The sequence below is a fragment of the Lipomyces doorenjongii genome (genome assembly GCF_038497915.1).
Source record: "Lipomyces doorenjongii strain NRRL Y-27504 unplaced genomic scaffold V1508scaffold_10, whole genome shotgun sequence".
NCBI lineage: Eukaryota > Fungi > Ascomycota > Lipomycetes > Lipomycetales > Lipomycetaceae > Lipomyces > Lipomyces doorenjongii.
In genome coordinates this window covers 27705-42632 of record NW_027118077.1, presented here as the reverse complement: position 1 = coordinate 42632, position 14928 = coordinate 27705, and the positions used below count along the sequence as shown (strand labels likewise).

General features: G+C 44.6%; 8 protein-coding genes across 8 annotated transcripts; 3 read left to right on the top strand and 5 right to left on the bottom strand.

The window, feature by feature from the left end:
* Nucleotides 1-497: 497 nt before the first annotated feature.
* On the top strand, nt 498-1217 carry V1508DRAFT_350911 (Got1/Sft2-like family-domain-containing protein; the record flags this gene model as incomplete). Its single annotated transcript, XM_066936797.1, has 5 exons — nt 498-564; nt 623-743; nt 794-944; nt 1002-1114; nt 1178-1217. 5 exons carry the CDS (start codon nt 498-500, stop codon nt 1215-1217), a joined length of 492 nt encoding a protein of 163 aa, XP_066797397.1.
* A 177-nt stretch (nt 1218-1394) lies between these two features.
* Nucleotides 1395-2185, bottom strand: V1508DRAFT_412522 (uncharacterized protein). Its single transcript, XM_066939635.1, has 3 exons — nt 1924-2185; nt 1779-1861; nt 1395-1720 (listed from the first exon to the last, which is right to left on the bottom strand). Exons 1-3 carry the CDS (start codon nt 2020-2022, stop codon nt 1666-1668), a joined length of 237 nt encoding a protein of 78 aa, XP_066797396.1. The 5' UTR covers nt 2023-2185; the 3' UTR covers nt 1395-1665.
* Nucleotides 2186-2476: 291 nt separating this feature from the next.
* On the bottom strand, nt 2477-4305 carry V1508DRAFT_402832 (6-phosphogluconate dehydrogenase; the record flags this gene model as incomplete). The annotated part of the gene is made up of 5 exons (XM_066938515.1): nt 2477-3080; nt 3141-3406; nt 3462-3913; nt 3977-4073; nt 4297-4305. 5 exons carry the CDS (start codon nt 4303-4305, stop codon nt 2477-2479), a joined length of 1428 nt encoding a protein of 475 aa, XP_066797395.1.
* A 1351-nt stretch (nt 4306-5656) lies between these two features.
* Nucleotides 5657-7080, bottom strand: V1508DRAFT_412509 (vacuolar membrane protein-domain-containing protein). The gene is made up of 5 exons (XM_066939634.1): nt 6724-7080; nt 6545-6661; nt 6190-6493; nt 6113-6126; nt 5657-6057 (listed from the first exon to the last, which is right to left on the bottom strand). Exons 1-5 carry the CDS (start codon nt 6918-6920, stop codon nt 5853-5855), a joined length of 837 nt encoding a protein of 278 aa, XP_066797394.1. The 5' UTR covers nt 6921-7080; the 3' UTR covers nt 5657-5852.
* Nucleotides 7081-7237: 157 nt separating this feature from the next.
* Nucleotides 7238-8910, top strand: V1508DRAFT_366732 (uncharacterized protein). Its single transcript, XM_066937371.1, has 6 exons — nt 7238-7583; nt 7645-7714; nt 7766-7981; nt 8036-8088; nt 8144-8210; nt 8269-8910. The coding sequence occupies exons 1-6, from the start codon at nt 7383-7385 to the stop codon at nt 8748-8750; spliced, it is 1089 nt and encodes a 362-aa protein (XP_066797393.1). The 5' UTR covers nt 7238-7382; the 3' UTR covers nt 8751-8910.
* Nucleotides 8762-10343, bottom strand: V1508DRAFT_382522 (uncharacterized protein). Its single transcript, XM_066937727.1, has 2 exons — nt 10045-10343; nt 8762-9960 (listed from the first exon to the last, which is right to left on the bottom strand). The coding sequence occupies exons 1-2, from the start codon at nt 10231-10233 to the stop codon at nt 8899-8901; spliced, it is 1251 nt and encodes a 416-aa protein (XP_066797392.1). The 5' UTR covers nt 10234-10343; the 3' UTR covers nt 8762-8898.
* A 68-nt stretch (nt 10344-10411) lies between these two features.
* Nucleotides 10412-11189, top strand: V1508DRAFT_412503 (cytochrome C oxidase copper chaperone-domain-containing protein). Its single transcript, XM_066939633.1, has 3 exons — nt 10412-10686; nt 10743-10763; nt 10818-11189. Exons 1-3 carry the CDS (start codon nt 10614-10616, stop codon nt 10961-10963), a joined length of 240 nt encoding a protein of 79 aa, XP_066797391.1. The 5' UTR covers nt 10412-10613; the 3' UTR covers nt 10964-11189.
* On the bottom strand, nt 11046-13379 carry V1508DRAFT_412501 (glycosyl transferase). The gene is made up of 7 exons (XM_066939632.1): nt 12893-13379; nt 12673-12835; nt 12368-12613; nt 11895-12317; nt 11608-11847; nt 11435-11561; nt 11046-11375 (listed from the first exon to the last, which is right to left on the bottom strand). The coding sequence occupies exons 1-7, from the start codon at nt 13146-13148 to the stop codon at nt 11202-11204; spliced, it is 1629 nt and encodes a 542-aa protein (XP_066797390.1). The 5' UTR covers nt 13149-13379; the 3' UTR covers nt 11046-11201.
* Between the last annotated feature and the right edge of the window lie 1549 nt (nt 13380-14928).

Here is a 14928-nt window from a genome sequence, read left to right as displayed (position 1 = left end):
CCGGAGCACAGGGCTGCGAACTGTAAGTGGACGGCAATACGCGGGTCACAAAGGGCCGTGACTGGCAAAATGTGACTGAATTGTGATACAAAGTTACGTTGCAGTTTCGGAACACCCTTGCCCTGGCTTGCTAGAGTATGCGGTACCGCGCGTGTCTGCGTTGACGTTCACAATTCCCGACGGAAACTTGACGCGTATCAGCAGGTAAGCGAATGCGGCCAGCAAGGCATTTATCAAACGCTTCGGATTATATATATTTACGCGTCTCGCACGCCTGATTTGACCATATAATAGATTCCAGTATTTGCGTCAGTATGCCAGAGCCTAGCCCGGAATCCTCTTTTCGCCAGCAACTGAATAGCTGGACCTCACGACGAGCATTCAGCTCTTCGCCCGCACCACAGCCTTCAGTGCAACTCTCAGACTTCTCGCTATCGTCTATATCAAATACTATTTCAAATATCAACCCGTTCAAGTCTGGCAACGGCGCCGGTTACATGCAGCTGCCGATATCAGAAAATGATACTTCAACAAACCACATCCAAGAACCCTCTTGGTTTAATAGTACGTTAACCATCTTGTTCTTTGGAATTGGAATAACGAAACTAATTGGTGCGCACAGTGTCCCGATGGGATCGAATCGTGTGTTTCGGAGTCTGTTTAGTAGGCTCTGTTGTATTTTTCGTCATATGCTTCGCGCTTTTCCCTGTTCTAGCGCTTCGTCCCAGGAAATTCGCTATCTTGTAAATGCAACGTTCCCTGTTGTTTATTTTCGGTATTTAACGTGGTACAGATGGTCACTAGGTTCTATTCTCTTTGTCCTCTCCTTCGGATGTCTCCAAGGGCCGATGAACTACCTTATGCACTTGATCTCACTTAATCGACTGCCATTCACGCTAGCCTATTTCGGATCGATAGCCCTTACTTTGGTCTTCAGCTTAGGCGTACGTTCCTTCCTATTACACACTGAGTGGACCCGTTTTGCTAATGTATGTTTATAGAAGCGATCCCCAATCTTGACGATCCTTGCTTGCGTTGTTCAGCTTGTTGCTGCAATCTGGTACACTGTCAGTTACTTCCCTATGGGAACTCAGGGCATGAGAGTCGCGGGACGGTATGTGGATCTCGAATGATGTTGATGCGTGTAAAGGTGACTGCTAACACTTCGTGGTTGAAGATTTGGCGCGCGACGTGTCTACACCTGGCTGGACTCATAGGTTTTACACTCCAGCACGCATGAACCACACGGATTATGACATAACATAATGGTCCATAATTAACTTTCAAATTTATGCGCTTAGCGGCCGAGTTTATGAATTGTTTGGAATTTGGAGTTTTAGTGCTACATTTTTATCTGCATTACTGTTTGTCAAGATCGAAGTGATGAGGAACAGTCAGGTTCAAAGGCAATTACTGCCAACTTATTTAAATGTATAGTAGTGATGTACACAATTACTGTAATTGGATAATCATTTGTTGCATTTCATGTCCATATAGCCAACAGCATACTTGTATAGATGACAAATGCACATGACGCCATTCTGCGATTGCCGCTAAAGCATTCGAGTTCCTAGATCCGTGGCAGGTGAATCTAAAATGACTGCCAATGCTGCAATGCAACGCTTATAAGTCCAGTCTTTTTCTCTTCAAATACTAGCGATCGATCTAACCAGTACGTACATGCAATACTGTTCCATCCTTATCAACAGTAACATTAATTCTAGAATACATATTAGCAGAGCATACCTTTGTCATAACACTCAGCATGCCGCACTTGCCTCTCAGGTCTGAAATCCATAGTCACCAAGCTCCCAGGTTTAATCACTCTCGAAGCGTCAGGCAGCTGCGTTTTCGGAAATTGCTAAATAAAATTCAGTATAAGTCCTTGAAAAATAACTGCAGTAGACAAATGGTTTGGCTCACTCTATCGTTGGCGTCACCTGTCTCGACAATCTTCTTGCCGACTAGCTTCTCGTGCCACTGCTTGGCCAAAGGATCATTGTATCCGCCGGGCTGATTCATGACAATATCACTACTGTAGACTAAAATCCTTCTATTAATGTTATCCTCAATTAACAATTCGCTGTTATAATTCTACTCTTAATATGGTTGCGACTGGTACGTGGAGAGACAACGCGCGTAGCATATGGAATCGCTTTTAGGCGCGCGGCTGATGACGACGCAATCAATACATGACGTCATTTATTGGTCGCCACGGCTCTACTGGTAACAAACTAAGTGGACATGTAGTGGTTCTCCACGTTTCCTGTCACCGTGACTGGTTGTCTCAGTGACATCTCAGTGATATTTCGCGTGACCTCTTGTTACAATACATTCATACGCATTATTAGTTTTTCATCGACAATTGCCTGTATTTATTTTCGGACATAATATTATAAAAAGAAATCACTAGTACAATACTCATTACAGGGCACGCCTTCCTAGCTCATATCCAAAACGGTTTTTATGCGATAAATCAAGCAAGGTAGGTGGAGGCAGAAACATTGCCGCCTCTGCCGGTCCAGTTAACATGAATGTCAGTATCCTTAGGGTATTTCTCGCTCGAGAATGCGGGCAAGATGTGGAACGTGTGAGCACCGAAGTAGTCACGCTGGGCCTGGAGAAGGTTGGCTGGAAGTCTCTCGCTTCTGTAACCGTCGTAGAAGGAAAGAGCGGTAGAGAAAGCAGGAGTGGGAATACCCCAAAGAGCAGCATTGGCGACCATCTGGCGCCACGAGGGCTGCGCCTTGTCGATGGCGGTGTGGAAAAATTCATCAAATAGAAGGTTCTCCAAGTCAGGTTTCTGGCGGTAGGCACGAGTGATGTCCGCCAAGAAGACAGACCGGATAATGCAACCACCTCTCCACATAAGGGCAATAGCCGGGTTGTTCAACTTCCAGCCGTACTCACGGCCAGCCTCTCTGATCAACATGAAACCCTGCGCATAGGAGATAATCTTGGAAGCATAGAGTGCTTGCTCGAGTTGGTCGACAAGCTCCTTCTTGTCACCCTTGAAGGCGGGGGAAGGGCCCGTCAAGATCTTGCTGGCGCGGACACGTTCGGGCTTGATAGCGGACAAACTGATCACAGATTAGTCGTTTCGCATAAAAGTAATCAATAAATGAGACCTATCTGCTTACGTTCGAGCGAAGACAGCCTCACCGATCAAGGTAACGGGCATGCCAAGGTCGAGAGCGTTGATGGCAGTCCACTTGCCGGTACCCTTCTGACCGGCAGTGTCCAGAATCTTCTCAACGAGAGGAGTTCCATCGTCGTCGTTGTAGTACAAAATGTCACGCGTAATCTCGATCAAGAAAGAATCAAGGACACCCTTGTTCCACTGAGTGAAAACATCGCCAATCTCCTTGTCGGTGAATCCAGCACCGCGCTTCAAAATATCGTATGCCTACAGGAATTGTTAAAGCGTGTTCAATTCGAAGGATCACTAATTACCAACATACCTCGCAAATCAATTGCATATCACCATACTCGATACCATTGTGGACCATCTTGACGAAGTGACCAGCACCCTCGTCACCAACCCAGTCGCAGCAAGGCTCACCGTCAGACTTCGCAGCAATATCCTGGAAGATGTTCTTGATGTGCGGCCAGGCAGCTTCGTTACCACCAGGCATCAAACTGGGGCCATAGCGGGCACCCTCCTCACCACCGGAAACACCAGAGCCGACAAAAAGAAAGCCCTTAGCGGCCAGCTCCTTGCAGCGGCGGTTACTATCGGGGAAATAGGAGTTACCACCGTCGATGATGATGTCACCAGGCTCCATGTGTGGCAAAAGCAAGTCAATGAAATCATCAACAGCCTTACCAGCCTTAACGAGAAGAATAACTCGGCGGGGCTTCTTCAACTTGGCGCAGAGCTCCGCAATGGAGTGAGCACCAACAATGCTCTTACCTATTTCAATCGAAGTCAACCTCCACACACAATTGATTCAAATTTAGCTAAAAATTAACATACCCTTGGCCTCATTGGCAAGGAAGTGATCGACCTTGGAAACAGTACGGTTGAAAGCAACAACCGTGTAACCGTGGTCAGCAGCGTTGAGGATCAAGTTCTGTACACGGGGCGTCAGCGAGGCGGCCATGGTCGGAGAAGAGAGACCCGTTACGAAAAGGCGCTAACCCAAATTGGGACTAGCGCATAATCTTCGTTACCAAGCAAGCGCGCTATATTTCGATTACTGAAACACGTTGAGGAATATGAATCAATTCCGATCGCAAACAGTAAGAAATGGGCTTTGCGCGAATGCGTGGACGTAAATAGCAGAATTGACTTACCTGACCCATGACGGCCAAGCCGATGAGACCAATATCTGCAACAAAACATGTGAGTTCAATCCACGTATACATAGATGTGATAGCCTCAATTACACGCAAAAAAGAAGTTGCGTATTGTTGTGGTTCATAAATAATAAATCATTCGTAACATACCACCACTGGGATAAGAATTGCGCGTAAATCCGCCGGCGAGGCCAGCGAGACGGGCGCTCAAGTCAGCATCAATTAATTTGAACGAAGCAACATCACGCGGACGAGAAACAGTCAATTCCTAAAAGCACACCATCCAAATGCACATACTATGACAGTATGTCAAGATTCAACGCACGAGGCAAAGATCTACAAACTTTGCTGTGGATAAGGTGCTCGCAGTCTCGACTGGGCTACTAGCCGCGCCACGGAACGACAATCAAAAGAAAAGACATATACATACACAGGTTCGGACATATTGACGATTGCAGAGATGGATTGTGCCAAATTGAGAGATAGACAGAGCGATTGCGAAGACTAAACCGCAGTATAAGGTGTGGACAGGGAAAGAGGAAGTGAGGGGCAGGACTGCACCGACTATTTATCTGGGTAACTTTGGGAGCGCACGGAAGTGTGTCGTTCTGTTTAGCGTTTTGTGAGTGCTGGCAGACTATCTACCGTTAGGCGGATCCCAACCAATGACGAAACCTTCCGGACAACCTCCCACCGTGTCTTCCCACCGCTGCGTAATCTACTCAACGCAGAGCTGCTAGACTACTCAAAAACTCGTGGGGGTCACCCTCTTGCGGGGCCAATTCTGTGCGAATTATAGCCATCATCTTCGAATTCAATATAAGTTATGGTGTTGTGACCGGCAGCACTGCACACATAATGTCGCGCCTCTCCCCCTCTGTAATATATAAACTATGTCCCCCGCGTTTTTTTTGATGTACGCATATAAATATGCTTTAACATCAGCGTAAGTCCGCAATAGCAAGACGATTCTGCAAATTGCCCTCCTTACTAAGGGCGGACAAATGCAATCCGCATTTGTGACCCGCCTATATAATCACAAAATAGTGCGGCGTGGGCGGATACATGCGGGAAGTCCAGAATCTGTAAAGTGACGGGCGTTGGCCATCCGAGCACCACACCTTGCTCGCTCGACAATAATGTTACGAACTCATAATGCCGAAACTCTCGATTACGTAACAATAATGCAAGGAATGGATTCTATTATGTTCTGTTTTGGTGAAGAATCCCTGAGCTCTAATCACCGTCTGACCCTAGTATTCCGGCCGCATGGTCAAGGACCTGCTAAAGGATGTGTGCATCGACACTCGAAGTACCTATTAGCGTCCCAATCCCGCGTCCATAAATAATTCATACAACGATACTATATTCTATCATATATCTTTCTGTTTACATCATGCATGTACGCGATCTATCTATCATTTTACCTGATACACCAAAACCAGTACGAAAAAACAACGACCAGTGCTCAATATACAAAGCAGCTTGGCTTTCAAGCCTATGGCGTTGTATTGCTAGATCTGTCTCATGTCTTTAAATTCCTATTACTCCGTTCAATCCGTTCTGCGCTCCACCAATATCGCATCATCCTCGACCGGCTCGTCACGAAACCCCCAGTTCGCTCTCGACATTGGTCCTTCGGCTATAAGACTGTCTGAGTCTGATATGGATTCCACTGAAGGTGATCTTGAGGAGACAACCTTTCTGTCATGAGATTTGATAATGGAATCGACTAGGTAATATTGCACCATATTCATTCTAAATCAAGACGTTATTACATATGCCATATGAAATACAGAAGAGATCCGCATACATCAGGGGGAAGATCTACAGTTGCCAATCATGTTAGAAATCTTTGACCAAGTTATCTGACTCTTTAAAGTAACTTACCAGCATAACAAATGATACTTCCATCTTATCATGGCCGCGAGTCCACGACAACAGAAAGCCCGCCAAGTCATCCCAAAACGGCAGAACCGTCAGCAGAACATAAACTACAAACTTCATGCAACTGAGCCCCAAGAAATATATAACGGCTTGTTTAAGAAACCAGCTGAACTTGGGAGGGTGGCCATATTCCCCAGATCGGGCTCCTATAATCCCCCCTTGTAGCACAAGTTTGCCAATCATCGACAAGAAGAACCACAAAATAGGCACTCCAATTGTTGTATCTAATAAAATATTTAAAAAGTACCTAATAAACATATCAGACTGAAGCAGTTATTCACGTATCCGCAGCACATACCAGTTACATGGATTTGACGACGTGTCTTCCTCGTGTGTACTAGACAAGATCGCCAAAAACAAATTTATAACATGTATTCCGCCTGCACCCATAATTTGTTTGGATACATCAAACGCCCTAATATTTCGAATTAGCGTCACGAAATGCCTCAACCGCCGACGTATGGCTACCAAGCTTACCATACTATCACCGGCCGACGCGGATACTCTTGGTATCTCTTGTACACCAGCGACAAAACAGCCAGGCCACCCATGGCTCCTTGAACAAGTAAAGCAAATGGCCCTAACAGTTGGCACTGATTGTCCATATCTATCCTGTATATTGTTGTTTTCCCGTGAATATTGATCCTGATGCTCCCTATTGCGTAGCTATCCATCCAAGTATACTGCGGTAGACAGAGGATAACTCCAGAAATATTAATAAACCAATTTATAAACTGCCGCTTTACACGAATTTAGAAGCAAAACATGATTCCGGATACCAATATCCAACGAAATGGTAGTAGATGCGTAATGTCAGGGGATTATATTGCAAAGTTAGAGCGAGTTTGGCTTTCGTCAGATTCGCGTGCTGTTTAAGGTTCCCAACTCCTGATAAAGACTCGCGCCGCTGTCTGTGGCGCAGCTCTGTGTGTACGCCACAATGACGTGCATTTAGACCGTTGTAGCTGACGCGACCTGTAAACAATCCTGACGAACAGATGGGCAGATTCGGGTTGCGGTCTATTACAACTGTAAGACTTCTACAGCTTGAAAAACGGAGTATTGGTCAATCCCGTTAGGTGATTGTTGCGAAATACTCATTGATATCTCTCATATTCAGAACGATTGCCAGTAATATGATTGCCATGGAAACGCTTCCCCCGCGACAGATCGTCAAGTTGATCTTACTTGCAACTTCAGCAATAGGTGACATTTTACTGAGCAGCTTAGCCTTAACAATTCTTAGTCATCTGCTAAAATTGGCGCCAACCACATCGATTTCGCTTTCGATCATTATTTCGGCTTCACTCTGGGGATATTTATTCTTTATAGTGGAGGTCTGTAGTATCTGTCTATGGCGTGCACTCTGATCGATATTTATTTCTGAGTTTTGTGCAGACTATAAAGAAGATCCAGGTCTCATTTAGCGGGGACATACTTGAGCCCGACACTAGCGCAATATTAATATGTATAGGAATTGACAGATCTCCGCATCTCTGCACTGACAGATTAATCGCAGGCAACCATCGGTCAATCGGCGACTACGTTTTACTACACGCGCTGTCAGTAGTTTATGGCATGCACGGGCGCTGCAGGTTTCTTGTATGGAGAGCATTGTACAGCGTGCCTTCTCTATACTGGCTATTTTCCAGTCTATGGGTCGCACAAGATTGGACTTTCGATACTCCTGAGCAGAAAGAGGCTATTTTTCGCCAATTGACGACGTCGCGATACTGTAATTTATTTAGCTACACATGCTACTGATAATTGGTGGCTCATTGGGATTTAGGGCTTGTTCTCTTTCCGGAAACTGTGAAGTTTTCAATGGATCTCGCATATGAGGTTTTCCTTACTTCTCATTACCGGATGTGAAGAAATCTAAACTAAAGCTGATTAGCACATTAGGTATTGTAAAGCAAACGGCCTTCCGGTTCTTTCTCATTGCTTGTATCCGAGATTTGAAGGTAACCAAGTAAAAATTGCTCTAATTTAGTGACAAACGCTTACAAATCAGAGTTATAGCCTTAGTGCCGATTATGAAGCATATTTTAAAAGAGACTGAGTTTAAGTTGGTTTATGACGTTACGTTTGTCTATCGTCGAATCGACGATGTGGACGGCGAACGTGCAGCCGTTACATATGGGCTAGACGATAAAGACGATTCTGGAGAAGGATCATCAGAACCGAAGCTAAGGAACAGCATCAACGAGACTCAAACAACGAACGTGGCCGTGCAGGAAAGCAGGACTCTGGCGCCTTCGTTACGAGAGATTTTGCTGGGGAAGCCGGGTTCGTGGGAATTTCATGTGCATGTTCAAAGAATATCACTTATGCAGATACCTACTAACCGGCGTGGCTTGGAGAAGTGGCTCGAGAGATTATGGATAAAGAAAGATAAATTTCTCGATGCTGTTGAAAAGAAGGGTATGTCATACAAGGGCATTGGCTACGTCTATTTCGCTGGCGATGAGATATTCGCAAATGATGAACCGGAGGAACTCTAGTTACAAATTCAATCGAGTTCATGAAATCATCAGCAAGTTAGAGAGAGAGGAAGACAGCCCAGGGAGATTACACAAGTATTATTATGCTCTACTGTACCATATTGCTACATGTCCTCGCTTCATTATATACATGAAAAAGAACAAGTTCTTAAACAGACAATTTCCCGATCTTAACCGCAAATTCGTCTTCCTCCTTCGAGTCTTTGTCAACAGCGCCATCTTCATCATCTTCTTCTTCTGCGGCATACTTCTCTACGGCTTCTGCCAGTTTGGCTATTTCTTCTTCTTCCTGCTCCTCTTCGCTCTCCTCCTCCTCCTCTTCTTCTTCTTCTTCTTCTTCTTCTTCTTCGGACTCCTCCTCCATATCACTCAAGTTATCCAACTCTCCGAACCCTCGGCTCTCAAATATATCAAGTATCTCGGTGACAATCGGATCATCCTCAGAAAACTTGTTTCCGTTCAATTCTAGCTTCTCCAAAGCCTGGAGGTTTGCGACAAGAGCCTCTTTCAGAAGTTGGACACCGTTTATATCGATCTCATTGTACTGCAATCGAAGAATCCTAAGATTTGGAAATTTTCCTGCTTCCACTAAAGCCTTACCCAAAACCTCGCCACCACGCGTAGACAGCAAGCAATCACCAATGCCAAGTTCGACAAGTTCTTCCGACCAATTTGGAACGACTTTAGCTAATGCCAACGCACCTTTCACAGTAAAAGTATTGTCCTGAAGATCCAACTTTTGCAATTTCCTGCTGTTGACAAGGCCTGTTGTGAGTAAATGCCTTATTCCCTCATGCCGAATACCGTTCTGATATAGTCTAATTTCTTTTATATCCTTGTTCGCGGCAAAGCACGAGCTCCAAGCTTCCATACTGCCGTTCTCCAAACGATTACGTCCACAGATAACAGTCTCCAATGAATATTTGCTCTTGGCCTCGTCCTTTGCCGTAGCCAAAGATTTTAGTGCTAGAGCAACCTTGGACCCGGCTATAGGACCAAATCCGTTATTTGTCAAGTACAAATGCTGGAGAGGAGTGTGCTTCGCTAGAAAATCTGCCAGCGGATCAACAGCGCTAAGACCGAAAGCATTGTCTGATAGGTCAATTGTATGAAGATCAGGGAGTTCTAGAAGTGCGGGGAAGAGAACGGACAAGCACGCTGGTATCTCATCTTTCAATCTGCCGGTGAACATATCCGCGAATTTGGCTTCCTGAACAACAAGTTTAGTTTCACAATACCACAAAAAGGAATGCTACAGCTGTATTTGATTATATATAACCGAGTATGAGAATACCTTTAAAGATTTCTTTGTTTTTAAAGCTTCTGCCAAAGCTGTACAGGCGTCCACGCCAAAGGTATTACCGGACAGATCAATACTCTCCAGACCGTCAAGCTTTTCGAGTTGTTCGATATAAGGTGCGACGTCGCTCGCAGAATCAAGCTTGAGACTCTTGTTCTCGATGGAGAATTTATTATCCGCCATTTCTTTTGATACCAACCAATGTGTAATTGCGGAGTTAGGCGGTCCGTGAGTAAGAAATTATATTGCATGCAAAACTTGACTTCTGCCGCAGTCGCAAACGCGTGTATACGTTGCCCCTAACTGGAAGGGCAAAAAACAAGCATCTTTAAAGTTAAGCTGGGCGCCTGGGCCCTGTAGTTACGCTTCTGCTAAGTAATTAAGAGTACGGCGGCATCGCGAAGTCATGCGTTAAGTTCGAAATTTCGTAGCCCTGGCAATCGGTACACCTGAGCAATTTATAATCAGGTCTGACAAGAAAGAATTTGCACTCGAAACAACTACCATTAGACAATTCTAGGCAAACATTTATTTGGGGATTTATTTCATTTTAGTATTGTAAAATGGCATTTGATCTTGCAGTAAATACGACCGCTGTCCAGTCAGGTAGTACTGATGGCTCGTCTTGCGCTAAGCGTAAGTTACGACCTTGATGAAATGATAAAATGATTGATTACTAATTATTATAATAGCATCTAGCGAAACAAATCAAGGTACCAAATACTATTAGTATAGACCTGATATTGAACACATCTGACACTTTACAGAACGACCAAAGCCTTGCTGTGTTTGCATCGACGAAAAGGTCGCGCGAGATGAATGCATGCTGATGAGCGCGGACGGTCCATCTCAGTGCGCGGAATTAATACAGAATTACAAGGCATGCATGAAAGGCTTCGGATTCAATGTTTAAGTAACGATGTGTGGCATGAAACCAAGCAGTGAGACTATCAATTGTTGAATCGCGATGCTCTAACTGCAATATTTGTGTCTCCTACGGATCAACGACTATTGTGAAAACTGTACATATACATATCAGGACGATACAAACATGTATCAATCTACTTCTTGTACATATGAGTTTCATCTCTTACGGCGCAATTCCTATATAACCCTAATGTACATATCGTTCTATCATATTCATTTCTTCCTTACACCTTCGCTCGGCAAGCCTTGTATAATTGGATGTAGTTCCAGAGTAAGAAAATTGTGAAACATCCAAAGCTCAGTGTAGTATTGCCGATAACCCAAAGGTCCGGATATCGGGCGGGCGGCTCGATGAGGAATTCCACGATGTGAAGCAGGGCGATTCCCGCGTATGACATCTACAGTGAAGGTTAAACCCAGAGGCGTGTCCACCACAAATTCTATTATAATTGCTTACCATTATAATAAGCTTGCCAAGTAGGGCCTCAGGGAGTTTTGTAAAGGATGCCATTAGCCAGTTGGCCAGGAAGGAAACCGCAAAATATTGCAGCACTAGCCGGTCTCGTTTCAGCAGAGGCCATAAGCTACAGACAGTTAGCTACTTCAATGGAGGATGAGGCGGAATGGTACCTGAAAACGGCGACGTTATTGATCCAGTAAATGTAACTCTGAACGTTTACTCCTGGGTCTGTAGCTAACTGCAGCGTGACAGGAAGCAGCGGTAACAAAACACTCTTCTCGTGAACTTGGAAGGAAAACAAAAAGAATCCCCATGCAGATGCTGACAAACCCCATATGAGTGCCTTTTTGCGGGGATATATTAGAAGCATGAAAAATGCCGGAAGGACGGATACCAAAGTGGCAACCAGACTAGATGTAGTCAGAATCAGGATGTCGGGGTGACAGAGAACTATTACCTAAATCGTTGAAGTGTCTCGGCTGAGTATAAATGCTTCAGCTTTACAAAAATGTTCAAAGTGCACCAAAAGTTGCCCACTTTGTCCTCCCATAGTCCGCGAGCGAATGGAAAGATTCTAATTAACATCTGTAAAACTTGACGGTATGCCCCTTTCAAGCCGTCACTGCTGGCTAAGACGATCGGCGCCAAAACCAATGCAAATGTTGTAAGAACTGATACCGCTAGTGATATAAACCGAGGCAAATTCAATCGCGGGAACAGGCAAATGCCAAGGAGATATGCGAATATCGGAATAGAATAGTAGAGAGCCATCTGCTTGAAACAAAGAGCGAGGACAAAGAAAACTGATCCAACTACTAGCTTGTCGTTTAGTATATTGGTAATTGCAATTAGCGCGAGTCCGAGCATTACTGCATTGTACCTCAGGTCGAGTTAGACGGTTACGACAACGATGAATTGAATTAAGCTTACTGGAAATGTCCATGATCGACCAGTATTAATGCTGGCTGCAATAATATTGCAGCAGACGCGATACTATGATGCAATGGAGACAATTTCTGGTTCTTAATAGTCCATCGTACAAAAACCGACACTGCCGGGATATATATGAGCAGTTCGCTGATTAGAACGGTGCTACGCATATAGGACTTCAGATTGACATCTTCACAACCTCTCGACGTACCAAATTCAAACCATGACGGCTTGATTTTGGAGCCTCTACTAAGCATCAGCTATCCCTATTTTTGGAAAACTCTAACACTGAAACTAGGACCTACATGGCGCCTAACACCCAAGAATGATACGCTGTTAATGGGGGATAATCGAGACCCCAATACTGCAAATCGTACCAATACCAGTCTTTAATGGGCAGATGATATGTAATCTCCATCCAATGTCTTTGAGCTTCAAAATCGCCATGCATTGGGGAATCATTGAAACCTGTAGGCCGATATTATTAGTACAGTTCATATTCACAATTGATTAAACCGACGTTACCAGAATACGGCCCTAGTCCTACCCCTAGCCGGAATAGCAAGCATATCATAATAATAACCTGCCGCGCGACCCACTGCGTTCTAGACCCCTTAAATGTACTTAGAAACACACTCAACGGGGTTTCGCCATTTGTGCCGATCTGTTGACTGGTAGAATGAGCGACAGTAGCCGACTTTGACTCAGCTGTGGACAAAATCTCCGACTTCAGCGTGGCTTCTGTAGAGCCAGACGTCGTTGACACTTCTGGTGGCGGCATGGTCTGACTTATAGTTGCATCGGTACCTGCAACTGAAATATTTTATCCGTGATTCAGTACAGTCATCGAGTTATGACGATAATAATAGTGTGGTTGAGACGGATGGGCGTCCCAGGTTGCACACCTGAGCAAGTTCGTGCGGCTTTGTGACCGATGCAGGCGTGGCCTGCCAAACTCGTCGAGTCTAGGTTATCTGTAGGTTACATTTCTCATCCGCTGCAACCTTGAAACGGTAGGGCGAGAAGAGGGCAAGGGCGAACTTCTCAAAGGTCATTCGTACTGCGCTGTATCCACTAACTTTCATGTGCTAGGATCAATGGATCGCGACAAGTTTCAACACATTTCTAAGCTTTAAGTTTTGTTGGGCATATACATTGATTGTTAGACGCTTTATATCCAAAATTATTGTCACTTGGAAGAGACACGTGATTTGACTCATGATGTCACCAATATATCGCAAGCGAAAGATCACTGATCCATTGTCATCTCCGACTGGAAAGACGGAATATGCAGGTGTTAGACAGTCGTCGCCGACATTATCACAGATGGATGTATCTAAGGCCGATAGTATAACCAGAGTCAGACCATTAATGCCGACAAACGTGCAGAAGGTCACGAAGAAGCCGAAGAAAGAAAATGGGTCGTCCGAGAATGAACAGTATGTACTGCTTCTCCGTCCAGTTGCATGATATGCTATTTTGTATTCCGTTTAAATTGTCCACTAATCACTGCGTAAAGAAGCGCGCTCGACAAATCTCGACGGTATAATGCGTTAATCCGTTGTCATGTTTGCCATCGGCAAAACCCTTCACTCTTGTCGGCAGAAAATTGTGTATGTGATTCATGCCGGGAGATTACGTGCTTAATATGTATACGTCAGTGTGCTATTTGTCGATCATTATGCTGTAGCAAATGCAGTCATGATATGTAAGTGGTAGATTGTTTGCGAAGTTTTGATGTCTTAAAGCGCCTAACTTCTCGTTGCAGATTCCCTAACGAAGAGGTATATTGTACGACATGTTTTGCGGAAAGATAATCCGCATTCTATATTGGGTTTACTTCTAAGGTCGGTTCTGGCTGCCATTTGAACTTTTCGGCATATAATTAGTATGGGACGGTGTTTGAGTTGGAATTCAGTTCAAATTTGTATATATTATCTGTAAATATTGTGAATTTTAAGCTATTGCATATGTTGATGTCAGTATTAATACGAAGGTTCAGTGCTTTGGATTAATGACCAACACAAAATGGCGTACTAAGGTACGACAGAAACAAACCGGGGACAGTCAAATGAGGCGTATCATATGACGTGGTCTCATCAATTGCGTACACTCTCGCAAGCACATATAGAATACTGTATACTGCGATCTCACCGCTCCATATTCGACTCGGCATCGAGTATTGTCGGAATGCCATAGTAATGAGGCTTCGTTGTTTGAGCAACAAGGTGCCCTATGAAAATGAAACCTTATTTTAAACATGTGGCGCGTATTCAAATACACGAGGTCAGCAAGCTGGCCGGGCCGAGTAAGTGTGCTGATTCAGTAATCTCCATACTCCTCTCGAATCCCGTACTGTGACAACCTGGCCGACTGGTTCTAACATACTCTTTTTCCCTGGGTGCATAAACCTAGCCTAGAATAGTTGTAGCTGAATGGTCGCTCGTTTCCGCGCGTTTCTTTCGTCCAGAAGTTGTTATTATTGGGCCACTACCGCTACCGTTGCTTCGTCAATCTCGTTTCTAGTCTACAGTCCTGTTGGCCATTCCTATTGTACTTCG